This window comes from Lepidochelys kempii, chromosome 5, assembly GCF_965140265.1.
Source record: "Lepidochelys kempii isolate rLepKem1 chromosome 5, rLepKem1.hap2, whole genome shotgun sequence".
Lineage (NCBI taxonomy): Eukaryota > Metazoa > Chordata > Testudines > Cheloniidae > Lepidochelys > Lepidochelys kempii.
The window spans coordinates 48,486,288-48,514,079 of NC_133260.1; the positions used below are offsets into that span (position 1 = coordinate 48,486,288).

General features: G+C 43.0%; 1 protein-coding gene across 1 annotated transcript in view; it reads left to right on the forward strand.

The window, feature by feature from the left end:
* ANKRD31 (ankyrin repeat domain 31) overlaps positions 1-27,792 on the forward strand; it is a 112,406-nt gene that overhangs the window by 34,783 nt on the left and 49,831 nt on the right. Inside the window, exons 12-16 of the mRNA XM_073346095.1 lie at positions 7,156-7,300; positions 8,487-8,713; positions 9,299-9,479; positions 16,934-16,995; positions 17,823-19,393. Of these exons, the coding sequence (XP_073202196.1) occupies positions 7,156-7,300; positions 8,487-8,713; positions 9,299-9,479; positions 16,934-16,995; positions 17,823-19,393 (2,186 nt within the window). The remainder of the gene's footprint in view (positions 1-7,155; positions 7,301-8,486; positions 8,714-9,298; positions 9,480-16,933; positions 16,996-17,822; positions 19,394-27,792) is intronic.

A 27,792-nucleotide genomic window follows, 5' to 3' on the forward strand; every position in this document is an offset into this window, starting at 1 on the left:
TGATTTCTGATGAACCTGTATTATGCATTTGGATAAAGCTGTTTCTTAAAAACAGATTATTCAGGAAAAATCATTGCCTCTGTGTTTGTGCATTTCTTGGCCAGGGGTCAGACAGCAAAGGCTCTGGGGCTGCACAGACCCTGGGAAGGAAGGGGTCAAGTTAGAAAAATCCCAATAGGGGATGGAACAGTTGCAGAAAGCTTATAGTAGGTTGTCTAAAGTTAGTAACAGCTATCTTTTGTCTTTTAAAGATTACACAGTTTTAGTGCTTCTCCCACCTTCTGATCTTACCATCACCTTACAAATGGTAGCTATGTGGAACGGGGTGGGCAGGTGGAGGGGATGTTAGGTCTGGGAATGGGGAGGGAGCAGAACACAGTTGTAGAACACTTTGGTTCTCTGAGGAAATGTTAGTCACAGCAGTCCTTTCTCCCTTGGAAGATTACAAAATTGTTACTGTCCCTGTCCCTGGTGTATTGCCTCTCCCCCACTGAGCTATGCTGCACAAGCATATTTCAGCAAGTTTCCAGTGTAGCAGAAACTCTAGCTGGGTCTTGAGGTTTTACAGCAGTGCAGCTCTGCTTGGTCCACTTTTATAGCTGACCAACCCTCTTCATTTCGCAATATGTAGAGGAGTGACCATTAGCAGAAACAAACTCTCTTGCATAGATTGCAGATCTCCTCCACAGGACAGAAAGCCACTTCTCTTTTCCGTTCTCGTATCTTGGAAACAGCTATGTTCTCCAAATGTTAGCCAGCCTTTAAAAAAGGAATTGCAAACTGGTAACTTAGCACCCTGGAAGGAACTGCCACTCTCTCTTCCCCCTGCCCACTACCTTGAGACACTATGAACATTTAAATTTTTAAAAGTATTAGTACAGTTTATTTACTCTTAGGAGCCTGTGCTCCTTCCTCATGGGCTGCAAAAGTTGCCTAAGAACCAAGGATAGTTTAAAAGTCACATTCATGGAATGCTGAAAAGTATCAAAATTGTGGCCTTCTACAGTAAAATTATGTTATGTGGGGGGGATTTCTGAGCTTTTTCCCAAGGACAAAAATTGTAATTCTACCCTTCTCTTTCAATTGTCAGGACCTTCAGTTCCTGAGAGTGAAACCATCCCACAAAAAGGGCTGGAGCAATGCCCCAGAGACAGATGGAGAAGGACATAGGAAGAGCTGCATATAGGCATGGGCAGGGGAAACCAGGAACCATTTAAATTCCTCTGGGCATGGAAGGATTGGGCACTTCATCAGGAAGAGACACGGATGTACTGGTTCATGGAGCAGGAGGCACAGCACAGAGAATGGGAACATTCCCCCATTGAACTTGTGAATGAGTTCGAGGTCAACCTGCTGCCGAATCAACTGAACCAGTCCATGAACCACTACATCCATTTCTTCCTCCAGCTGCTGCGCGGGATGCTACTGAGCCAGAGGATCCTATTTCAAGGACCCCCCTAAGAGACTGGGAGGACACCAGAGCCTGCAGGACTCCTGGGGCATTGCCCACCACTAGCACCCAAAACCCCTCACAGGAGGACCCTACTGAGTGACCAGGAGGGGAATGATGAATCTGCAAGAGTTCCAGAACCCCACCAAGTGCCCACCCCCCAAGTCCCTCGCAGGAGACATTCCCATTTTTCCCCAAAAGTCACTTTCCCGTCATTCCTTCTTGTCAGGAGGTGGGCAAGGAGACAGCTACAGAGACATTAATATATGGCCAGTGTTCCCACTTGCATTCCCTTTATTTTTTAAAGATTTGTTTTTGACCCTTCCTTTTAAAAATTATTTCAATTACCCATTCTATCTAATACTTTTAATAAATGTTATCATTTCCCAGACTTGTGTGTGTCCCCTCCTTCCTAAGCTTGGTGAGATGAAGATGTTTTCAGATTCAGAATTGGGCCCCACAATTCATAGCACATGAAATTGAATGGTATATAATTATCTGATGCCATGATACTGCAAACACTTTTCTGTCTGTCCTCCACCAAACCCTCCCTCCTGCGGTTCAGAAATATACTAAGTCCCAAGGATACATGGGAGGGATGGGAAAGTGCAATTAGTATTATGTTCTTACAGAAAGTGCTACTAGTTTTCAATGTAACAGAAGTCAGAAACACAGAAAATGGGTAGATGAACATCTATATGGATTACTTCACATGCAGAAAATTGAAACAGTACCAGTAGCAACACAGGTAATGACACCATCTGCCACTACCCTGTGCATAAATACCCCCCACTTCCCACTGAAAGCTTAACCAGCTTCAGTGGTAATAGGGATTAGTGCTCTGTAACAGCCCCTAAATGCAGTTAGCACTGCTGACAATGAACAGTCAAAAAACAAAATGACAGCATACCATGCAGAATGGCTGAATACTCACCCCTGCCCCAGGAAATCTTCATAAGGTTGGTAAGAGAGATTGAGTGCTCCCAATAAGAGGTTTATAAAAAAGTGTGAATAGTGAAGACAAAATCATTGCACAATGACCACATTACAACTCAGCTGCCACCCTCCACAGCATAGACTCAACCCTAAGGTGTTAACAGGGCATCTTCACCGGGTTGTAATTGTCTTCAGTGTGTGCAATGTCACAGGAATGAATAGTTCCTGATCTTTCGCTACAGGAAAACGAAACCCTCACAAAGCTATGTCACCTCACAAATAGGCACCAATGTTCCCTTATATGCATTCCCAGCAGCTGTATAAGGTGGGAAGGTATCCCTCAGCACAGGCAGATGTCACCCTCTGCCTCCCTGCTGTGCCAAGATGTGTGCATGTAAGGTGTTCATAATTTCCCTTGCTTGTTGGGAACCAGGACCAATGTGCACATGGGTGGGATCTGGTTTTCTGTACAAAGTTTGCAAATCAGACTTGTGAGCCCATTTGGAATGAAAACACTCCTCTTTTACCCTCACAAATGTTATGGAGTGTGCAGCAGGCGATGAGTATATGAATGGCCATTCTGACACAGGTGGGTAGGCAGCACCAATGAGCTTCCAGCCCAGGAAACACATACCATAACCGTTCTGCAGCTTCTGAGCTTGTAACTGAATTCCCCTTTTCCAGTGTCATTGGTGTTGGGGAATGGCTTCATGAGACAAGATAGGAGTGGATATGCAAGGTCCCCCAAAATAACAGTTGGCATCGACACACTGTAAAGAACCATATAGTTTCTGGTGAATAAAGTCCTACTCCCTTCAGGTACAATGCTGATCACCTCAGCACTCTGGTGTCATGAACCTTTTTAGTATTTCCCACGTTTGTAGTCATGAATCTGCTTCTGTGGACCACTAAGCTTTGCAGAACACGTGGTTCACATAAGCATTTGCCCCTTTTGGTAGGCAAAGTATTGGGATGTGGGTGCCATTGATGGCCCCTGCATAGTTTAGAAGGCCCATCCTCTGAAATCCAGCTCTTATTTCTGGAACTTTTCTTATGGCACCCACCTTGAGTAGATCGCAGTGTTAACTGCCTCATAAACCTGCACAACTGTGACCCCAACAATGGACTTTCCAACCTCAAAGTGACTTGCAGCAGACCTGGTGGTGCCAGCTTCCATAGAGCAATAGCAACCTGCTTCTGAACCGGTGTGGCTCCCCTGAATTGAGTGTTCTGGTGCCAGAGGTTTGATACAAGTTCCTCACGTGGCTCTATGAAGATCTGTTTCTTCATTTGGAAGTTCTGAAGCCACTGCTGGTCATTCCAGGTTTCCAAAATGATGTGATCCCAGCACAACATGCTGGTTCTCCGGCACCAGAAATGATGGTCCACCCAAGGACATACCTTGGCAACACTGGCATTCACCATATCAGTACCATGTGAGCTGAATGAATTGTCATTGACCCTCACGGTCAGCTGACTTCAGTGTATCAGAAAGTTCTGGCCAAATTCCATCCAACATCTCACCAGTCGCCTACTCTACTGCATAACCGTTTGTCCCACTGTAAGAAACAGGAACAGAATCAGATAGTTATCTCATTGCTAAATGTCTTCCACCTACTTTTTCAGGGAATAACAATGAGGGGCGATATGATTAGGAACTGCCATCAGCAAATGTGTGAAGGCAGGGGACAGTACCCACAACACACAGCAAAGCGGTTCCTAGCATGTCTCCCTGTGATGCACAGAATCCTGTATACAGCCCATGAAATGGTAGCACTAATCTTACGTAACAACAGCGACAGTATGGACATGTGTATGAGTGTGTATATGTCATTATACCTGTGTCCAGCACAGCATATGCAGACACTTCGGGCAGGTATGGGGACCATGCATGAGCATGTACATGGTCCAGTGTTCAAGCATGCAAGCCACTGTAGACATAGCATCATTTTCCTTCCTCACTCGTTCCATACTTGATTGTCTCTTCACCACCACTCACTGTCTCCCTTTCATTTTCTCTCACTTTTCTTCCAAGTCCAGGTACCTTCTCCCTCACTTTCAGTGCGTGTGTGTGTGTATGTGTGTGAGAGAGAGAAGAGCTTAGGGAGAGAGAGGAAAGAACAGGCAAAAAGAAGAGAGGAGGAAGTGAGGGAGACAGAAATGAAGAAATTTATCAGCCAGGGCTAGAGAGAGGAAGGAGGAGCACAGTGGAACTTTCCCCCCACTAGTGCCTGCTAGCAGGATGTCCAGCTGTGCAAGCATTTAGCCTAGAGGGAAACAATGCATGACACCCATGGAAATACTACTCTGTAATCACTGGTCTGAATTATTTTCTGTTCACTTTGCACTAAAACATTATGTTAACAGAGTAAGTCATTTGAGCTGCGTTATGTCGACCTAGCTCTGTAGTGTAGACCAAGCCTAAGCCATACTTCTTCCACCACCTGCCAGAACGTCTGTCTCCAGCATTGCCCAGAGAGCGATTCATTGCTCCTGCCTAACCCTTATTCATCTCAGGATTTGTAGCTTTTTTGGTCGGCAGTAGCAAGTTCTATTCCTAAAATCTTCTCCAGCTCTCCAAATCCAGAAGAAAATTGACCTGCTTTCTCAAGGTCCATCACTGATCCCATAATTAGGGTGTTCATCTGGGACTTGCGAAACACAGGTTCAATTTTCTGCCCTTCCACAAGCTTCCTGTGTGATCTTGGGTAAGTCATTTAGTCTCTCTTTGCTTCAGTTTCCTATCTGTAAAATGGGGATACTTCCCTACCCCACAGGAGTGTTGTGAGGGAGAATATATTAAAGATTGTGAGGTCCTTGGATAATACAGTAATGAGGGAGGTATAAGTACATTACATGGATAGAAGTTCCAACTAACACTGGGTAAGTAAGGCTATGTCTGCACTACGCACCTTTTAGCGACACAGCTGTGCAGCTACAGCCATGCCGCTAAAAGACACACAATGAAGCTGCTGTTTGTTGGCAGGAGAGAGGTCTCCTGCCGACAAAAAAATTCCACCCCCTAATGAGTGGGGTTAGCGTTGTCGACAGCAGAGCACTCCTGCCAACAAAGCGCTGTTCACACCAGCACTTGTCGTCAACAAAACTTTTGTCTTTTGGTGGTGGTGGTGGGGGTTTAACACCTCTTGTCAAGGTTCCTTCCCCACTCTGAACTCTAGGGTACAGATGTGGGGACCTGCATGAAAACCTCCTAAACTTACTTTTACCAGCTTAGGTTAAAACTTCCCCAAGGTACAAACTATTTTATCCTTTGCCCTTGGACTTCCACTGCCACCACCAAACGTTTATCTGGGTTTATTTATTAGGAAAGTGTTGTTTGGAAATGTCTTTCCCCCCAAAATCCTCCCAACCCTTGCACCCCACTTCCTGGAGAAAGTTTGGTAAAAATCCTCACCAATTTGCATAGATGACCACAGACCCAAACCCTTGGATCTTAAGAACAATGAAAAAGCATTCAGTTTCTGAAAAGAAGGATTTTAATAGAAGTAAAAAGTAAAAAAGAATCACCTCTGTAAAATCAGGATGGTAAATACCTTACAGGGTAATTAGATTCAAAACACAGAGAATCCCTCCCCAAAACCTTAAGTTACAAAAAGACACACAGACAGGAATATTCATTCTATTCAGCTTAATTTCTCAGCCATTTAAAGAAATCATAATCTAACGCATATCTAGCTAGATTACTTACTAAGTTCTAAGACTCCATTCCTGTTTGTCCCCGGCAAAAGCATCACACAGACAGATACAGACCCTTTGTTTTTCTCCCTCCTCCCAGCTTTTGAAAGTATCTTGTCTCCTCATTGGTCATTTTGGTCAGGTGCCAGCGAGGTTATCCTAGCTTCTTAACCCTTTATAGGTGAGAGGATTTTTCCTCTGGCCAGGAGGAATTTTAAAGGTGTTTACCCTTCCCTTTATATTTATGGCACCTCTGAACAACAAAAGTTTTGTCTTTCACTTGCCAGTGTAGACAAAGCCTAAGAGTTCTCTACATTTCTGGCTGAGTAAGGGTCTGCAGGTTGGCAGCACCTTTGGCAGCATTCCCCTAATGTGTGGCTTTAGAGAGGGTTTCACTGCAGATTGAGTGCTCCTTTATCTTAATTCTCCTTCACCATTAGGTGAACAGGGAAGGCAGAGAAAGAACTGGGTCAGTGATAGAATCACCTGCAAACTGTGAATTTAGGAAGTGCTCTCCTAGTGACTAGAAGAAGAAGGTGTGACCTAGGCCGAGAATTAAACTGCCTTTTCGATATGCAGAGAAAAACAAAACCCCAGTAGTGCTGAAGTGAGGGAGGGAGGAGTAAGTCCCAGAAAGGAAATCATTAAGTTACAAATTTTCTAATACTTAAATATAATTGTTCTACACTACTTATTGGATAATGAGTAAAACTGGACAGAATTCTTATGACTTTATTCACAACATTAACCTTTTAAAAATAATTTAAGAAATCACCATGTTAACAAGAAACTCTATTATTGGACCTTGATTTTAGAAAGTCAGCTGGTTATTCACTGAAGCAAGCTTTCAAAAATGAAAAAAACAAATGGAAGGGTTTGGAACAAACTTGTATTTAGAGGAATGTTTGGTACTGGTAAATTCCATTACTGGGAATTTTAAAACTCTAGTGGTATTTTAACACTAGCGACAGGTATTTCTGTGTACACCACAGAGAAGCATATATGAGGAGAGAGGAGTGGAAAATAAAATATTAGAAGAAAAAGAAAAAGTATCTGAAAAGTTTTACCTCTAGGTGGCAGAGTTACTGCTTTGGTATGGAGCTGATCCGTTATTCAAAAATGAGAAGGGGAGGTGCGCCTTTGATGAAGCTACTGACCAGCGTATGAAGAAGCTGCTTGAAAGTTATATAACTAAGTCTAGAAGAGGTTCAACATCAGGTAGGAATGATCTATTCTGGCATATTCGTGACTATTAGATAGAGAACAACAGAAATCCCATTGTCACATTCCCTTACTTATAGCCAACACTTCTATGGGCTTTGCTCGCTTGATATACTAGCACAGTGGTTCTCAACCTTTCCAGAGTACTGTACCCCTATTAGGAGTCTGATTTCTCTTGTGTACCCCCCAGGTTCATCTCACTTAAAAACTACTTGCTTACAAAATCAGACATAAAAATACAAAAGTATCACACCACATTATTACCAAAAAATTGCATACTTTCTCATTTTTACCATATAATTATAAAATAAATCAATTGGAATATAAATATTGTACTTACATTTCAGTGTATAGTATATAGAGCAGTATAAACAAGTCATTGTGTGAAATTTTAGTTTTCACTGACTTCGCTAGTGCATTTTATGTCGCGTGTTGTAAAACTAGGCAAATATCTAGATGAGTTGATGTACCCCTGGAAGACCTCTGAGTATCCCTGGTCGAGAACCACTGTACTAGCAGACTTGGAGCAGAGTCCTCTAGTTGGTTGTCTTCATTAACATGCATGCATGAGATGAAATAAAATGATACGGTGATAAACTCTGAGCGCATCTTAGTTGTGTATCGTTTGTGTATATTTGAACAGTATATAGACTAAAAATTTTATGAAAGCTAATGTTAAAAAAATTATATAATACAAAGGTTAAGAAAAGAGTGTCTGTACATCTGGGTATAGTGTTTAGATTATCCACAAATACAACATTTGTTTTTAAAGTAATAAAATACATATAGTGCATAATCAGCAATAACCCAAATTTAGATGAATGAATTTAATAATACAGTTTAGATATTTAGCATCCATACATTCGGGTACATTACTCATGAAAAAAGTTATACAGAGAGTTGGTGGTGGAAAACAAAATATATCAATGAGTGAAGATTGTCCCTCAGTAATTGAGAATTTAGGATAGGTTGTCCATTTAGAGAAAAATACAGTCCATCAGGAAAGTATTTGAGTTACTTTCCCAACTGTGCTTCTCATCGGCACTCCAGCTCATTCCTCCTGGTATTGCCGATGTCCGGTGATGTGTTCTATGTAGATGTCCCTTGACCACCTGACAGCGTCTGACACCATGAGTTGCCGTGTCAGCTGAGCGTAGTGTTAACCAACTCCACATTCTCTCAGAACTCGCTCGTTACCGGGGTCCCCAGGGCGCCAACGATCAGCGCGTGAGTTTGGACCTCGTAGCCCCTAGCTCTCAGGGTGTCGGCCAGAGGGGCGTATTTCTCCATCTTTCAAGATCGGGCATTGTGGAAAGCCGAGGTCCCGTTTTCGAAGGGCACTGTGACATCCACCATGATGATCTTGTTCCGGTCCTCGTTGGTGATGACGATGTCCGGTCGCAGTTGGCTGTTGGTTCCAGGGATGGCGGAGTTCACGGCTACCTTTTCCACAGGTGGTGAGATGGCTCTGACCAGGCGATCTTGGATGACGTTTTGTCGCAGCTGCCAAGCTCTGGAATGGGGCTTGCAGCTACACAAAACGTGGGGTAGTGTCTCGTTGGCCTAGCCACACTTCCAGCATTGCTTGTCCCAATTCTTGTGGCGGATGGTTCCATTCAGCAGGACACAGTTGAGCCAGGCCCAGTGGATGAACCTCCAGTTGGCAAATTGGGTGAAGATGCCCCCGGGGAGAAAGTGGTTGCTGGTGTCCCACTTGCGCGTCACTTTAAAGGCCTTGCTCTGGTCCAGCTTCCGTTTCAGGTTTTCCACGTATTGGTAGCAGATGGCATCCTTCAGGGTCCTCTCCAGCTTGGTTCTGGCTCTCGGAGTGATGATGGTGCGCTTTGTGTTCTTCACCTGTGACACCATCTCCTGGCATTCCTAGCACCACGTCCAGTGGCAGCCGATACGCTTCTCCAGTCATCACGTAGTGCTGCGGGCAGGAGTCCAGAGCAAAGCAAAGTCTTCCCCATCTCTTCCAAATTCACCTTCCAGGGAGCCACTCAGATAGGTGGTGACATCTTGATTGGAGGAGGTCCTGGCGATTCACCTCTTGACGGCATCCTGCAGAGCACTCTCCGTGATGTTCCTCACCGTGGTGTCTGGGCACATCAGAAGGTGGAAGCCATGAGTGATCACGGCAACGTCGCACAGATTACCCATTCGAGGGATGCTGGTACCGCTCTGTCTGTGTGAGATGTATACCAGTTCATTGCTGGCCCTCTGGGGAAGAAAAATCCACTTTTTCACCAGCTGCTGGATGGTGTTGTCTGCCTTGTTAAGAGGTACCTTCGCCATGGCAGATCCCCTCAGGACAAATGAAATACAGGGGATTAGGAAGGTGTTCAAGACGTTGATCTTCTGCCACGGTGCCAGTAGGGAGGAGTTGATCCTGGCCACATCTCGTAGGATCTCCGTGATGGTATCCTTAGATGTCTGCTTGACGCAGAAACCGTTGGCATGCCGAGATGTTGGTATGTTTGCCCGTCCTTGAGGAAGACCACGGGTTCACCCTGGATCTGAAACGGTGTCGCCTGGACCGAGTGCCTTCTACTGCCATCGATATGCAGGAATGCACACTTCCTGGCACTGAAGCGGAGTCCCATCCAGTTGCCCCATCACAGGACCTCATGGCTGAAGCTACATCTACTTGAGCTATCGATGTGCACCACCTCAGACCCAGAGGAAACTACTACCTCTAAGGAATGAAAAGGATCATCTTCAGTGACTGCTCCCTCAGGCAGGCAACATACTCTGCTGTTGAGCAGCTACAGGAAAACAGGAAAGAAAATGCCTTCAAAATCAGTGCCAAGTACATTGATGCCAAGCATCTTGGCACTGGAAGCACTGGCACCGGCCACTACATCAGCATCAACGTTTCTACCAGTACTGGGACCAATGATTTAGCACCGCCAATCGCAGCCACTGGCAATGCCATTATTGGAACTGGCATTGGTGCCCCAACACAAGGGTGAGACTGACAGAGGTGGAGTGGAGTGAAGGGGGCATCAAACATCGCTGTCCTGGAAGGAGAAGACACAGCACTCCTTCAGAGACAGGGCGTCTTAGTCTTCTGCCAAAGTGAGATCAAAACTCAATTTCTAGCACTGACCACCATGGTGATTATGGGCCTGAGATATGCCCTCATGGAAACAGCTAGATGCTGTCTGGGGACATCACTGGCATGGGGCTGATGACTGGCACTGAGCCAAGCGTACTGACCCATGGCACTGCTGTTTGAAGAGTACTGTTTGAAGACTCCTTGTCACCATCTCACCTTCTCCCTGGCATTGAGCAAGAACACTTCTCCTCTAAGAGAGCAACACTAGGGCTGGTTCTGGAGATCCCACTCACAAGGCAGCAACCCAGCAGAGGCATGAATGGCAGTGGGCTCGCCAGCTGCAACTGGGCCAGTACTCATTCAACGTGCCACCCAGGCACGCTGGCCCTACTGAGGACTATCATTACAAGTGTCCCGTAGTAGATCTCCTTCCTGCAGATCCAGGAAAAGGGGGAGAACTGGCTCCCTGGTGACGTTGTTTACTGTCGCCAGAGCACAGCGTTGGTGCCCAGGAGCTGGGAGGAGCAGAGGAAAAACATTAGCATGCCCAGTCAACACCAAAAGAATAATAGTCACTGCCTGATGCAACAGTTCAACTAGCCTCTGCCCATGGGTTGACAGTTTTAAGGCTTTTTAGGAGACCTTTGCTCATATTGCAAAGACCTTAGACACAGAGGCCTGGTCTACACTAAAAAGTTATATCGAAGGAAGCCACCTTACGTTGACCTGTTAATGTATGTGTCTACATTATCAGGTCCTTTACACTGACCTGAGTCGCCTTTAATGTCGACTTCTGTACCCCACCTCTGCGAGAGGCGTAGTGCTTAATTTGATTTTCATGGGTCGACTGTGAGGTAGTGCAGATGCAGTGTTGTGTAATTTGACTTAATTGGCCTCCAGGTGGTGTCCCACAATGCTCTTCTGTGACTGCTCTGGAGATCATTCTCAACTCTGCTGCACTGCAGCCAGGTACACAGGAAACAGCCCCTGCCCTGCTAACGCCCCAGGAATTTTTGATTTCCCATTTCCTGTTTGATCACAGCTTTGATCACAGCTTGAGCACAGCTGATCATGGAGACTACACGCCCCAAAAGCGCTCCAGCCTGGTCTTCACAGGAGGTGGTGGATCTCATAGCTATGTGGGGAGAAGAGTCTGTGCAGGCAGAGTTCCAATCCAGAAGAAGAAACGCTGACATCGATGCAAAGATTGCTGGTGGAATGGGTGAGAAGGGCTACATGAGGGACACACAGCAGTGCCGTGTGAAAATAAAAGAACTTTACCAAGCGTACCAGAAGGCATGGGAGGCGAACAGTCGTTCTGGTGCTGAACCCCACGTAGGCAGGTTCTGCAATGAGCTGCATGCAGTTCTCAAGGGTGACCCTACCAGCACCCCCACAAGCAACGTGGACACCTTACAGATGTATGAATCTAAGGACAACAAGAAGGACGATATGGTGGATGAGGAAGAGGAGGAGGAGGAGGAGAATGGGAGACAGGCAAGTGGTGGATCCATTCTCCCCGAGAGCCAGGAAATATTTTTAACCATGGAGCCCTGTGGGTTGCAGGACATCATGGTGGCCAACCGTGATGCCGGGGAAGGCACCTCTGCTGAGTTGAGTTACAATGAAAGTCCAGTTAAACTTTAGTGAGCACACACATTCAGTGGTATTGCATGTTTACTGTGAAGACAAAGCGTGGTGCTGTGGTTCTCTGCTTACGAGAGGCCGCTCCAACTACGCAGAGGGTGGCCTCTGGAAAAGACTGTTTATGTTCACTGGAAGATCCGTCCTCCCCTCCAATAGGGTCGCATAAATAATAAAACCCTAGACAGCAACATAGATGCCTTGACCTCATTGGGTACAAAACTTTCTCCTCTGTGACACTCCAGTTTAGAATGGCAAATTATCAGGCTATGACGATGTAGAGTTACTCCTGTGCTAGGCTCCAGCCAACCCACAAGCCAGGAACTCAAGAGTCTCTCCTTCATATCAACCTGTAGGGGAATCACAGGCCTCAAACCCTGGCCCACAGGTCCCCAGGCAGTGTCCAGGCCATGACTGCCACCCAGCAGCTCACCTAACTAACCAGGGAATTAGCTCACAGAGGGCCCTGCCCCCAAAGCTCCCAATTGGGGGAAACGTCCAGCTCCCCAGTTGGCTGAGGTACTCTATATAAAGCAGGAAGAGTCAACAGGAAATTGTCCAAGCAACTTGAGGAATCCCTGGCTGGCTGCTACTATGGACCCCTTTTGCTTATCTGACTCCTGAGCCCTGCTTCCCTGCCTGCTCCTGGTTCCTGTCCCAGATTCCCATCTACTCCCAGTTCCTGCTGTTCTGCCCTAAGCCACGGTCTTGCTTCTCCGCATTAACTTCCTTTGCTGTCTCCAGCTCTGACCTTTGGCTTGGTAGCTGATGCTGTTTTCAGTTTTGACCCGTGGCTTGACTCTGACTCCAGAACTACAAAGAGAGATTTTAAGTGAGTACAAGTAATGAGGCATAAAAGTCAGAAATGCTTACAAGAAAAATAAAGATAAGATGTTTACTAATGCCTAACTTAGCAAACTATATTAGATTCAAGCAAAGTTTCTTACCATATGCTTCACCAGATTATGGCCAAAAGTTTCAGGTCAGGACCTTCTCCCAGAGTCCAGCATCTGCTTCCTTTTTGTCTTCATGTGTAATGAATGTGATGCGCAGGGAGAAAGAGAGAGGGATGTGTTGGGATGTTTGTCCCTTTTATTAGTTTCAGTCCCCCTCTTGAAAAACATTTCCAGCTGGACACTAGGAGACAAAGAATCTATGTGGAAGGGTGTTCCCTGCTGTTTTTTTCCCCACCTTTTTGAACTTCCTTTGTCTTTCCTTCCTGCTTGATGACTCTGTTTATTGCTTAAATGCACATTAAGCAGAGCACACATTTCTTTGTTTAGGACAGACCTGTTTGTCAGCCATCTGTTGAGCAGAGCTGTGGGGTTTGGAACATGTGTTAATAACACCATACAGGAGAACCTTATAACTTCACATACAATGTTACTGCACATATTTTACCAGGACAATACTAACCAGTAAATTACAGGTTTTTCAGATGATACCTTACAAGGCAGCTTTGTACTTTGTACAAAGATTATTACAATAGCGTGTAGGGTGTGAATCATAGAATCATAGAACATCAGGGTTGGAAGGGACCTCAGGAGGCCATCCAGTCCAACCCCCCGCCCAAAAGCAGGACCAATCCCCAACTAAATCATCCCAGCCAGGGCTTTGTCAAGCCTGACCTTAAAAACTTCTAAGGAAGGAGATTCCACCACCTCCCTAGGCAACGCATTCCAGTGTTTCACCACCCTCCTAGTGAAAAAGTTTTTCCTAATATCCAACCTAAACCTCCCCCACTGCAACTTGAGACCATTACTCCTTGTCCTGTCCTCTTCCACCACTGAGAATAGTCTAGAACCATCCTCTCTGGAACCACCTCTCAGGTAGTTGAAAGCAGCCATCAAATCCCCCCTCATTCTTCTCTTCTGCAGACTAAACAATCCCAGTTCCCTCAGTCTCTCCTCATAAGTCATGTGTTACAGTCCCCTAATCACTTTTGTTGCGCTTCGCTGGACTCTTTCCAATTTGTCCACATCCTTCTTGTAGTGTGGGGCCCAAAACTGGACACAGTACTCCAGATGAGGCCTCACCAATGTCGAATAGAGGGGGACGATCATGTCCCTCGAGCTGCTCTCTATGCCCCTACTTATACATCCCAAAATGCCATTGGCCTTCTTGGCAACAAGGGCACACTGCTGACTCATATCCAGCTTCTCGTCCACTGTCACCCCTAGGTCCTTTTCCGCAGAACTGCTGCCTAGCCATTCGGTCCCTAGTCTGTAGCTGTGCATTGGGTTCTTCCGTCCTAAGTGCAGGACGCTGCACTTATCCTTATTGAACCTCATCAGATTTCTTTTGGCCCAATCCTCCCGTTTGTCTAGGTCCCTCTGTATCCTATCCCTGCCCTCCAGTGTATCTACCACTCCTCCCAGTTTAGTATCATCCGCAAATTTGCTGAGAGTGCAATCCACACCATCCTCCAGATCATTTATGAAGATATTGAACAAAACCGGCCCCAGGACCGACCCCTGGAGCACTCCACTTGACACCGGCTGCCAACTAGACACGGAGCCATTGATCACTACCCGTTGAGCCCGACAATCTAGCCAACTTTCTACCCACCTTATAGTGCATTCATCCAGCCCGTACTTCTTTAACTTGCTGACAAGAATACTGTGCGAGACCGTGTCAAAAGCTTTGCTAAAGTCAAGATACAATACATCCACTGCTTTCCCTTCATCCACAGAACCAGTAATCTCATCATAGAAGGCCATTAGATTAGTCAGGCATGACCTTCCCTTGGTGAATCCATGCTGACTGTTCCTGATCACTTTCCTCTCATGTAAGTGCTTCAGGATTGATTTTTTGAGGACCTGCTCCATGATTTTTCCGGGGACTGAAGTGAGGCTGACTGGTTCCCAGGATCCTCCTTCTTCCCTTTTTTAAAGATTGGCACTACATTAACCTTTTTCCAGTCATCCGGGACTTCCCCCGTTCGCCCCGAGTTTTCAAAGATAATGGCCAATGGCTCTGCAATCACAGCCGCCAGTTCCTTTAGCACTCTCGGATGCAACTCGTCCGGCCCCATGGACTTGTGCACGTCCAGCTTTTCTAAATAGTCCCTAACCACCTCTTTCTTCACAGAGGGCTGGCCATCTATTCCCCATGTTGTGATGCCCAGCGCAGCAGTCTGGGAGCTGACCTTGTTCGTGAAGACAGAGGCAAAAAAAGCATTGAATACATTAGCTTTTTCCACATCCTCTGTCACTAGGTTGCCTCCCTCATTCATTAAGGGGCCCACGCTTTCCTTGGCTTTCTTCTTGTTGCCAACATACCTGAAAAAACCCTTCTTGTTACTCTTAACATCTCTCGCTAGCTGCAGCTCCAGGTGCGATTTGGCCCTCCTGATTTCATTCCTACATGCCCGAGCAATATTTTTATACTCTTCCCTGGTCATATGTCCAACCTTCCTCTTCTTGTAAGCTTCTTTTTTATGTTTAAGATCCGCTAGGATTTCACCGTTAAGCCAAGCTGGTCGTCTGCCATATTTACTATTCTTTCGACACATCGGGATGGTTTGTCCCTGTAACCTCAACAGGGATTCCTTGAAATACAGCCTTGAATTCCTTGAATACAGGAGTGTATTCTGTCATATGCAGTAACTGGAATTCTTTGAGATGTGTGTCCCTATAGGTGCTCTACTACGCACCCTCCCTCCCCTCTGCTTTGGAGTTTTGTCTTATAGGACTTCGTGGCAGAGAAGGAACTGAGGCCGTTTTGCCCATGCAACTCTATATATCCTTGGTATAGGGCATGAGGATATCTGGAGCACATGTGTGGGCTGAACAGGCACTGCTACAGAAAATCTCAGCTCTAAGACTCATGGAGTGCAACCACATCTGAAGTGGAGCACCCATAGGGACGCACATCTTGAAGAACTCCAGTTACTGCACAAGGTGAGTAACCTCATTCTGTGTGTCAGTCAGGTATTGAGTTTCAGCATAGGATATCTTAGTGCAAAGTTTCATGATGCTTGTGGGCTATGGAGACATGGTTGTCACCATGAAAATTCTTCAGTCACTTGAACTTTATTGAAACCAGTTTCATAGCCAATCAGGTAGTCACACATAAGAATTTTTATACTCGCCATGTTTTCTGTATAAAGAATTTATTCTTTACATTTTTCTGTCCTGTTGTATGACTAATTAGTAACTGACAGAAGGTGAATGTATGTCTTTTATTCCTCTCCTGATTAACTTTACGTATGCCTTAGGAGGAAGCTCCCAGCTCTAAAAAGAGTGTTTTTAACTGTTGATGAAGCTATAAATACTGGAATGTAAGATCACAGTGGTTATATGCTATGATTTTAGTGCCTAATTTATTTACATAACTATCTAGAACCAGAGCTTGGCCCCTATTCCAGCGCACTTATGCCACTCTGGCAACACAAAGGGGTGGACAGAAAGCTAATTTAAACAACCAGCCAGGAACGAAACTGATTCAGGGGGCAATCCCTGGCATGTGCTGAGCTGATGAGTTGTCTTTTACACCATCCCGTTACCTTCCTTTGCCCAGTGTACAAAGCATGCTGGGGTGGAAGGGACATGGTTTGAGCAACTTGTGAGCCAGCTATCACTGGCTTCAGAATGGCCTCTAAAGGGCCAGTACAGCATGTGTAACTTAGAGAAGCCTTGTGGGCCGGACAGACTACCAACCTCCTCAGGAATCAGGATGCTTAAAGCCACATTTACTGCTTCTCAACTGTACCAAGCAGACTTCTGGTGCAACTGGAGATCTGAGCCCATGATTTTAATGTCTAACTTTTTTGATCCTTATGTTTTTTTGTTATTTCCAGATAGCAAATGGCTGTTAGGTTTAACTACAAGCTAGACTCTGAGCATAGGGCGCTGTGCTTGTAAAGCAGAGGATTGTAACTTTCTTTTGATATTGATCCTTTCAATCTCTCGTTTTACTTTCAGCTAAAAAGGATGTAGAGAGTACATTAAATGCTCAAAGAATAAATGACACAAACCAGCATCAGGTAACTTTTTTTTTTTTTTTTTTTAAGGAACAACCATTGTCATTTGGTGATGAACTGTCATGCATCTGCTATTCTACAATAAAGTATCATAGAAAGGTAGCGCATTTCTGAAATGCCCTTGAGAAACAGTACATACTAAGAAGAAAAGGAGGACTTGTGGCACCTTAGAGACTAACAATGTATTTGAGCATAAGCTTTTGTGAGCTACAGCTCACTTCATTGGATGCATTCCTTTATCTTTCCCTGTTTGCTGTAGAGGATGTTGATCAGATGGTTCTGAATACAGACTAACACGGCTGCTACTCTGAAACCAGTACATACTAAACATTTCATAACTAATAATATCCGTAGCATATGATGCGGTGTGGAAAGACCTTTTTTCTTACTTGCTATAATTTTAAGTGTTATGGTAAATGTCTGTGTAATTTACCTTGGTAGAGACTATCATTCTCAGAAATGCTGTATTGGAATATAAGTGTTTTCATTTTTTCTATTTTTAACTTACATCCTAAAACACTGTTTTATATTTTATTGATGATAAGCATTCACCAAACAGAGTACCATAAACACAAAAATAGACCCTTTATTTGGAAAACATATTATTGATCGTGTAATTGCTGCTTTCAACATTTAGTTAAGTTTTTGTTGTGTTTCTGCTCCAGGCAGATCACCAGATGTGAAATAATCACTAAGACAAGTCCAGTTGAGGTCTACCATATTTTGTGACTTGTAGCGTTGACTATACAGTCGAAGCAGCAACCTAGAATGAAATATAACAAAGCAATCTACCAGAAAATTAAATTAATCATATGTTTTGTTTTTTGCAGTTGGAAGTACATTCAGATAGCCCAGTTCACAATTCAGATGTTGGTAATAATAATACATCAAAGCAAGGGTTTATCAACTTTGAACAAAGTAGCAAAGATAATTCAATAAGAAACTCCAAAGGTTCCATCTCCAGAGTATTTGAGGATCATAGATTGTTGAATGAAAAAAACTCAAAAGATAGAAGACTGGTTCCAACACAGACAAAGAAATCAGCAGGGACTGTAGAAAAGATTGTATCCATCGAGAATATCAGTGAGTACAGGACAATTGTATTTCCTTCAGATACATCTAGAGACAAAACAAGAAGCAGAAGCCACAAAACATATGATCCTCATGTTGGACATAATAACACTGGGTTCACTGTTAATACCTCTTCCTCAAAAAGAATAACTAGGTCCTCTGTACATCGTAATGATAGTTCAGATAACATTTGTGAAGTAGGGGGAAAGCCCAGCATACCCAAACAGACAGAAATGCAAAAGGAATATGACTTCTGTAATAGTGATACTCCAGTTTCAGAAGAAAGGGAGAAGACTTGTGGAAGCAACAACAAACCTTCAATAATAATGACAGACCAGGTAATTAGTTTACCATGCACTGAATCCTCAATTCCTCTAGTAAAAGCATCTACAGAGCAGTCTGAGAATGTTGAGTTAACGGAACCTGATTCTCACTCAGTACTTTCTTTGTGTGAAGAAATTATTGTTCCTCTTGTGACTGCAGAGCAATGTTTTATGAATCAGGATAATGAACACCATTATCTTAACCACAATAAAGATGGTAGCATGGGTGACAAGAATCTGAATACAACTAAGAGAAAAAGTAGTATCCACTTCGTTGAAGAAAACATGATTTACACTGAGAATAATAGACCGTCAGACCAGTTTCTTTATTCTGAAAACTTCAGAGATCAAATTAACTTTGATATTGATAGAGACAGAATTAATGATGAGGAACAAAGTTTAAAACACTCTTTACCTCTTTTTGAAGATATTTCTTTACAGGGAAACTGGCTAGAATCAGGAAGCGTAACTACATTTTCACCAAAGGGAACTGTAAACCTCACTGATTCAGACTCTACAGTCCTATCTGAACAGTATATTGAAAATGAGAATCAAAACATTTATAAAAATATCTCTAAAGATGTAGATAAGTGTACTGTACAAACACTTCAGACAAGTACAGAAATACTTTCATTGCATGAATTTTCAGCAGCTGTTAATAGAGCTAGTGATTCTGAAAGTCCTGAGAATTTTAGCATCAGTGTGCTAATGCCTTTTGCTCATCAAACGGATGACAGAATGAGGATGATGCTAAGTGCAGAAGAAAGCACTGGAAGATGTTGCACTGAGAAAATTGAAGATGAAATGAATTCAGAGATTAACACATCTACAGCTTTACAGCTACATGAAAAAGAAGCATTTCGAGTGAAAAGAAAGAGACAGGACCTTCAGGAAATCATCTTAGACACAGATTTGTATTCCACTAGTTGTATGAACAAGAATTCACTTCATCCATCTCAGCTGACCCAAGAAACAGAGCAGGAAACTTCCCAAAAATCAGGTGAAAAGTTTTATTTTTAAAAAAATTATTTTAGGAATTCTCTGTAGGCATGTTGTAGTTTGTTATAGATTTTTTAGAGCAGCACAATATATGCAGCATATACAGTAGCATACACAAATGGTAAATGTATGAATTGCATTCCAGAAATATTGCCAGATATGCAAAATTAATTGATTGGTCATTTTTGCAGCCGAACCCCTGGTAGTTATTTTGTTACTATCAAAATATAACTGTAATATTGATATTGACTAAAGTAATGAAAATGAAGATATTCTTAAGCACTCTAACTTTGCTAAAGAATTTTTCTTTAAAGAGAAACCAGACTAAAACACCACATTTTCACAGAAGAAATTTTGAATCCTTATTGATTCAATGTTTACAATTTTCATTGTATAGTGAATGGTGAACAAAATGTTTATAATGCAAAAATATTTCCAAAGGTTTTGATAATTATATCATAGAAGTACTTCGCCTATGCTACATAAACACTTTGACATTAATTTTCATCTATCAGTTAATAGAGCTAATGTTTCTGAAAGTTATGAGAGTCATAGCACAGATATTTTAAGTCCTTTTGTTCAACAAACAGATGATGGAATGACTGCTGAGAGAAGTGGAGAGCAAAGCACTGGAAGATGTTGCACTGAGAAAAATGAAGCAGAAGGAACTGCAAAGAACAATACTCCTATAATGTTACAATTACTTGAAACAGAAACAATCCAAACTGAAAGAATAAGACAAGACCTTCAGGAGACCAGCCAAAATACAGATTTATGTGCCAATAACAGTAATTCATCTAATCTATCACAATTCAGTCAAGCAGCAGAACAGGAAATGCCTGAGAAATCAGGTGAGTTGTTAATATTTTATAAAGATATGTTTATTTTTCAAGATTTATAAGAAGGAGACTTTTGGTAATTTATAGTAAGTGATTTAGAAAAATAAGCATAGTGCATGAAGCATATGTCCTGTCCAACAAATGCCAAGTGTGTGAACCACTGTCAGGGCTTCTAAATGTATTGATAGTTATTATGGAGCTATGGGAGAGTAAGCACTTAAAAGATAAATATTTTTACTGACAAAGTTACAAGAACGAACAAAGTTTCAAGCACTTTTTCTCTGCGTTGGTACTTACTTCTTTACAGGGAAAAGAGCTGACTTAAAGGGTTTGTCTACATTTACAGTAGTGTCATGTAGACAAGTACAGACACTGCATGCCAGCTGAGCTAGCACAGGTCTAGTGTAGAATCTCGTACAAGGATTCATCTGTCTTCTTTGGATGGTTGAAGATCTCTTTGTGGGCACACTTGATGGTCTTGCAGGTTGGGCTGAGCAGCAATTGTGTCCTGTTCAGCTCTCCGTTCCATTTGACCACCTGGATAGCCACAGTGGTGTTCTGCAGCTTTTAGGCTGAGAACATAACAGCTGTATGCGTATACTATGTCCTCTTCTCTCTGGTGTTCACAGCCTACTCCTCCCCATCCACCTCCAGCTGTGTAGAATGCTGCCTGATCCTCTTGACTCTGGTGGTTACAAACTGCCAGTCCTCCTTTCTGATTTCCACTCTCATTGATTCCTTGATTACCAGTTCCTTTCTTTCTTGAATCTGGGATGGTGACACTTCCTGAATCTGGTTCCCCAAGTACTCCTCAGCTTCTCTGATGCTCTGCAGTGTCAGTACTTATTCTTCAAACCATTAATCCTTTCCTTCATCACAGCCATAAACTTGCTCTTTATACACAGGAAGTCCCTTTTGTCTTCAGGCAGGAAAGAAGACATGGCACATCCACTCCAGATCACAGTAACTGTTCCATCACTGGCCATCACTGTAACGAATGTAGAACTGTACCTAGAGAGAAAGCTTCTCACACTACTTTCACCAAACTCCTTCCAAAACCCCTGTTTGCCACTTCTGTTTGATCTGTATAATGAGATATGTATGTGTATATACTTGTATGCATATTATTTTGTTCTCCCATTCTGTATTTCCAGTTGTAGTGGGAAAACTTTATCAAAACCATGTATCTTGCAGTGTAATCTCCTTTGGAAGATCGTTTCACAGCTCAGCTCTTTCTCTCTCTCTCTCTCCTCCCCGCCCCCCGCCATGCCCAGTTGAGGATACTATCTCCAGAAAACATTTTATTCATCCAGCATTTTTTTAGCTGCATGGCCCCATAGGAAAGCAGCTGTTTTGATGAATCAGGGAAGGAGATGCCATCACTGGTGTAGCTGAAGGCACTGAAAACTGGGACCATGGCTTCCAGCTGTCAGCAGAAGCAGATTGGGAACCACTAAAAGGACGAACATATATGGGTGGTTTCAGAGTAACAGCCGTGTTAGTCTGTATTCGCAAAAAGAAAAGGAGTACTTGTGGCACCTTAGAGACTAACCAGTTTATTTGAGCATAAGCTTTCGTGAGCTACAGCTCACTTCATCGGATGCATACTGTGGAAAGTGTAGAAGATCTTTTATACACACAAAGCATGAAAAAATACCTCCCCCCACCCCACTCTTCTGCTGGCAATAGCTTATCTAAAGTGATCACTCTCCTTACAATGTGTATGATAATCAAGTTGGGCCATTTTCAGCACAAATCCAGGTTTTCTCACCCCCCTGCCCCCCACACACAAACCCACTCTCCTGCTGGTAATAGCTTATCTAAAGTGACCACTCTCCTTACAATGTGTATGATGATCAAGGTGGGCCATTTCCAGCACAAATCCAGGGTTTAACAAGAACGTCTTGGGGGGGGGGGTTAGGAAAAAACAAGGGGAAATAGGTTACCTTGCATAATGACTTAGCCACTCCCAGTCTCTATTCAAGCCTAAGTTAATTGTATCCAATTTGCAAATGAATTCCAAATCAACAGTTTCTCGCTGGAGTCTGGATTTGAAGTTTTTTTTTCAAAAAAATTGCAACTTTCATGTCCGTAATCGCGTGACCAGAGAGATTGAAGTGTTCTCCGACTGGTTTATAAATGTTATAATTCTTGACGTCTGATTTGTGTCCATTTATTCTTTTACATAGAGACTGTCCAGTTTGACCAATGTACATGGCAGAGGGGCATTGCTGGCACATGATGGCATATATCACATTGGTAGATGTGCAGGTGAACAAGCCTCTGATAGTGTGGCTGATGTTATTAGGCCCTGTGATGGTGTCCCCTGAATAGATATGTGGGCACAGTTGGCAACGGGCTTTGTTGCAAGGATAGGTTCCTGGGTTAGTGGTTCTGTTGTGTGGTATGTGGTTGCTGGTGAGTATTTGCTTCAGGTTGGGGGGCTGTCTGTAGGCAAGGACTGGCCTGTCTCCCAGGATTTGTGAGAGTGTTGGGTCATTCTTCAGGATAGGTTGTAGATCTTTAATAATGCGTTGGAGGGGTTTTAGTTGGGGGCTGAAGGTGACGGCTAGTGGCGTTCTGTTATTTTCTTTGTTAGGCCTGTCCTGTAGTAGGTGACTTCTGGGAACTCTTCTGGCTCTATCAGTCTGTTTCTTCACTTCTGCAGGTGGGTATTGTAGTTGTAAGAATGCTTGATAGAGATCTTATAGGTGTTTGTCTCTGTCTGAGGGGTTGGAGCAAATGCGGTTGTATCACAGAGCTTGGCTGTAGATAATGGATCGTGTGGTGTGGTCAGGGTGAAAGCTGGAGGCATGTAGGTAGGAATAGCGGTCAGTAGGTTTCCGGTATAGGGTGGTGTTTATGTGACCATCGTTTATTAGCACTGTAGTGTCCAGGAAGTGGATCTCTTGTGTGGACTGGACCAGGCTGAGGTTGATGGTGGGATGGAAATTGTTGAAATCATGGTGGAATTCCTCAAGGGCTTCTTTTCCACGGGTCCAGATGATGAAGATGTCATCAATATAGCGCAAGTAGAGTAGGGGCGTTAGGGGACGAGAGCTGATGTTTCTTGGCTTGCTCTTCTTCCTCATTCATCAACTTTGTTGTCCATCATGGATGGCTATTTTTTTCCTTACCTTATCTCTTCCACACCCCCGTGGACTTTCTGACCCTTTCTGTTCCTGAACAGAAACTTGTTCTTCCTACATTGTCATATATGCAGTGGTCAGTATGAGTATCCTCTTCACCCATCTATAGTACATCACTCATTAGGCCCTTCCCATTCCTTTTTGGCTTACATAGAATTAGGTGAAAATTGCTAAACTCTCTTCGTATAGTTTGGTCTGTCACAAAAGTCACATGTTTCTCACTAAACAGTTAACAGGTCAGTGCTGAGGTTTTGAATATTTGTTTAAAGTATGGATACCACCCAGTTGCATTTTTGATTTTTAAATCTGATTTTTATGTTTGATAGGATTTTAATACTGAGTCACACACAAAAATATTTACATAAAAAACAAACCAAAAAATCATGCAACAAATTGGATGCTGTATTTGCCAAGTTCCTGTCCTTTCCCACCCACAACCCACCTGAGGATGCACTCCAGAGAGAATCATTGTTCTTTAGAGTAATCTAACAGTTCCTCATTGTGCTGCTGCAAATGTTTTTTTAGCAAACATAAAGAAGACTGGTTTCAGAGTAACAGCCGTCTTAGTCTGTATTCGCAAAAAGAAAAGGAGGACTTGTGGCACCTTAGAGACTAACCAATTTATTAGAGCATAAGCTTTCGTGAGCTACAGCTCACTTCCTCAGATGCATATCGTGGAAACTGCAGCAGACTGTTGTGCATGACAACTGCACTGTAAAACTTTGCTATTATTTGTGTTCATTTGCAGCCAGTTGCTAAGAGTCATTAGCTTAATGGGCTGTTGTTGGGTTTCTTTGTCTACCTCTCTAAAGACTCCCTTGGACATCCTCCAGTCCCAGGAGTTTAAGGAAGAAGCAGGAACTGGAGAACAGATGATTGATTTGGGATTTCAGAGCCAGAAGCTTTTAGGCTAAAATACAGTACATTATCTCAAAGAAAACAAAGGGTTGAGTTGAAGGGGTACATGATGATACAAGCTGCCATTGTGTGCTCCAGAATCTCAGCTTTCATTATGAAAAAGTAATTCCCTAGCCTTTAAGGCTGCAAAGATAATGTGAATCAAGTTCAGCTGATACAATGATATGTACCTGAGTTTGCAAAGAGTGAGAAACAATAGCGCAGGGAGATGTGTGTATTGCCCCTATCCATCTCTAATGGGTGTTAACTCAGATACTTAGAATGATCATTTAAATGTCAATATTGCTAATCTGCTGTGAGTTACAACTCATTTTGGCACCATGATCAGGTGGCACTTGAGAGAATACCACTTATTTTTTTTCCTCTATCAAGGAGGAGGCTATCTCTAGGAATGCAGGGAACTGAGGATTTGCTGAGGAGAAGCAAAAATTGAAGGGATCAGCAGAGCCTCTGCATCTAGTTGGACCCCATGTAGAGGGAGCCAAAGCCAAGGAGCCCAGCAGAGTAAACATCGCCATAGTTTGAACCTCTTCAAAATCTACTGTGATTGACATCTAATTTTGGCATCTCAGATGGGCAAAGCTTATTTTCTGGAGAGCTTGGAAAGGAGGTTTAGGTTGGACATTAGGAAAAACTTCCTAACTGTCAGGCTGGTTAAGCACTGGAATAAATTGCCTAGGGAGGTGGTGGAATCTCCATCATTGGAGATTTTTAAGAGCAGGTTAGACAAAGACCTGTCAGGGATGGTCTAGATAATACTTAGCCCTGCCAAGAGTCTATGGACTGGAGTAGATCACCTCTCAAGGTCCCTTCCAGTCCTATAATTCTATAATGTAGGTTTTACTTCCTATTCAAATGGAATATGTTTTCTCCATCACTATACATAGTATGAAAGGTATACTATAATTTGCACAAAGTGAAATCTGTGTGTTTCATACTACTATTATACAGCATCTTATAGGTAGCATGTAAAGACAATGTATCGAATTTTGCTTTCAGTTACAGAGTAACAGCCGTGTTAGTCTGTATTTGCAAAAAGAAAAGGAGTATTTGTGGCACCTTAGAGACTAACCAATTTATTTGAGCATAAGCTTTCGTGAGCTACGTGTTAGTCTCTAAGGTGCCACAAGTACTCCTTTGCTTTCAGTTACACCACTGGAAATCTGGAATAACTTCACTGAAGTCAAGGAAATTATTATAAATTTACATTTACAATGTACTCTAACCTGTTTAAAAAGATGCTTTTCTGATCATACAAATCCAGGGCATAATACACTAAAAGAATCCAGGTTTCAGAGTAACAGCCGTGTTAGTCTGTATTCGCAAAAAGAAAAGGAGTACTTGTGGCACCTTAGAGACTAACCAATTTATTTGAGCATAAGCTTTCGTGAGCTACAGCTCACTTCATCGGATGTATTCAGTGGAAAATACAGTGGGGAGATTTATATACATAGATAACATGAAACAATGGGTGTTACCAAGTGAGCTTGTTACAGTGTGTATGGTAACACCCATTGTTTCATGTTAAAAGAAAAGGAGTACTTGTGGCACCTTAGAGACTAACCAATTTATTTGAGCATGAGCTTTCGTGAGCATCAGCTCACTTCATCGGATGCATACTGTGGAAACTGCAGAAGACATTATATACACAGAGACCATGAAACAATACCTCCTCCCACCCCACTCTCCTGCTGATAATAGCTAATAGCTTGTTTCATGTTCTCTGTGTATATAAATCTCCCCACTGTATTTTCCACTGAATACATCCGATAAAGTGAGCTGTAGCTCACGAAAGCTTATGCTCAAATAAATTGGTTAGTCTCTAAGGTGCCACAAGTATTCCTTTTCTTTTTGCGAATACAGACTAACACGGCTGTTACTCTGAAACCTGGATTCTTTTAGTGTATTATGCCCTGGATTTGTATGATCAGAAAAGCATCTTTTTAAACAGGTTAGAGTACATTGTAAATGTAAATTTATAATAATTTCCTTGACTTCAGTGAAGTTATTCCAGATTTCCAGTGGTGTAACTGAAAGCAAAGGAGTACTTGTGGCACCTTAGAGACTAACACGTAGCTCACGAAAGCTTATGCTCAAATAAATTGGTTAGTCTCTAAGGTGCCACAAATACTCCTTTTCTTTTTGATACTTAACAGGAACACTTGGATTCTTTTAAAAAAAGAAAAGGAGTACTTGTGGCACCTTAGAGACTAACCAGTTTATTTGAGCATAAGCTTTCATGAGCTACAGCTCACTTCATTTGTGTTATTTCCAGCACAAATCCAGGGTTTAACAAATGGCCCACCTTGATTATCATACACATTGTAAGGAGAGTGGTCACTTTAGATAAGCTATTACCAGCAGGAGAGTGGGTTTGTGTGGGGGGAGCAGGGGGGTGAGAAAACCTGGATTTGTGCTGAAAATGGCCCAACTTGATTATCATACACATTGTAAGGAGAGTGATCACTTTAGATAAGCTATTGCCAGCAGAAGAGTGGGGTGGGGGGAGGTATTTTTTCATGCTTTGTGTGTATAAAAGATCTTCTACACTTTCCACAGTATGCATCCGATGAAGTGAGCTGTAGCTCACGAAAGCTTATGCTCAAATAAATTTGTTAGTCTCTAAGGTGCCACAAGTACTCCTTTTCTTTTTGCGAATACAGACTAACACGGCTGTTACTCTGAAACCTGTCTTTATAGAATGTGAAATCCTTTGACCAAGGACCACATATGAGAAATTTCAAGCAGATGGCTTTAGTTTTGGTGACATACCTATGCCTGGTTTCATTGTCTGACAGCGAAGTGTGCCATTCCCCAAGGTACAATCTAGACTGCTGAATAGCTGTCTTTCCTCAGTTCTCTATAGGATGCCTTTTACACTGATTTACTGGTGAACAGCCACTCCTGGCCAGTTAACACACAGCCTCCAGCATGTAACTTGCTCCCAGCTGCACAGTATTGAGTGCTACTAGTTAGCCCCTCGTAAATTACACTGCAGAAGAATACAGCAGATTCCTAATCCCAGTCTTGTCCCCCAGAAACGTGTGCCTTGTACTGCTCAGTACACTACACTATAAAGTATGTCATTTCATCAGTGGAAAATGATATGCACCAACCTTCTTATCTCAAATGGAGTTTCCCCGCACACTTTAATCCAAACACACTGGTTAAGATACAACAATAAGATATGTCTATTAACTATAGAAAGATAGATTTTAAGTGATTACAAGCAACGGTGCATAAAAGGATTGGTTACAAAAGAAATAGAAGAGGAAAACGCAAGCTAATACTTAATTTAACAAACCAAGTGAACTTAAAAGCAAAAAGGTTTTGTCTCACCCCATGTTTATAGCAGTCTGTATTGGCTGAAAAGCCTTCCAGCCAGAACCACCTCTCCCCCAGTTCAATGATGCTTTCTTTGTCTTTCAAGCATTGTAGCAGTCATAAGTAGAGATGGGGATGAGAGAGGTAATTTGTGTTGTTTGTGTCCTCCATTCTTAT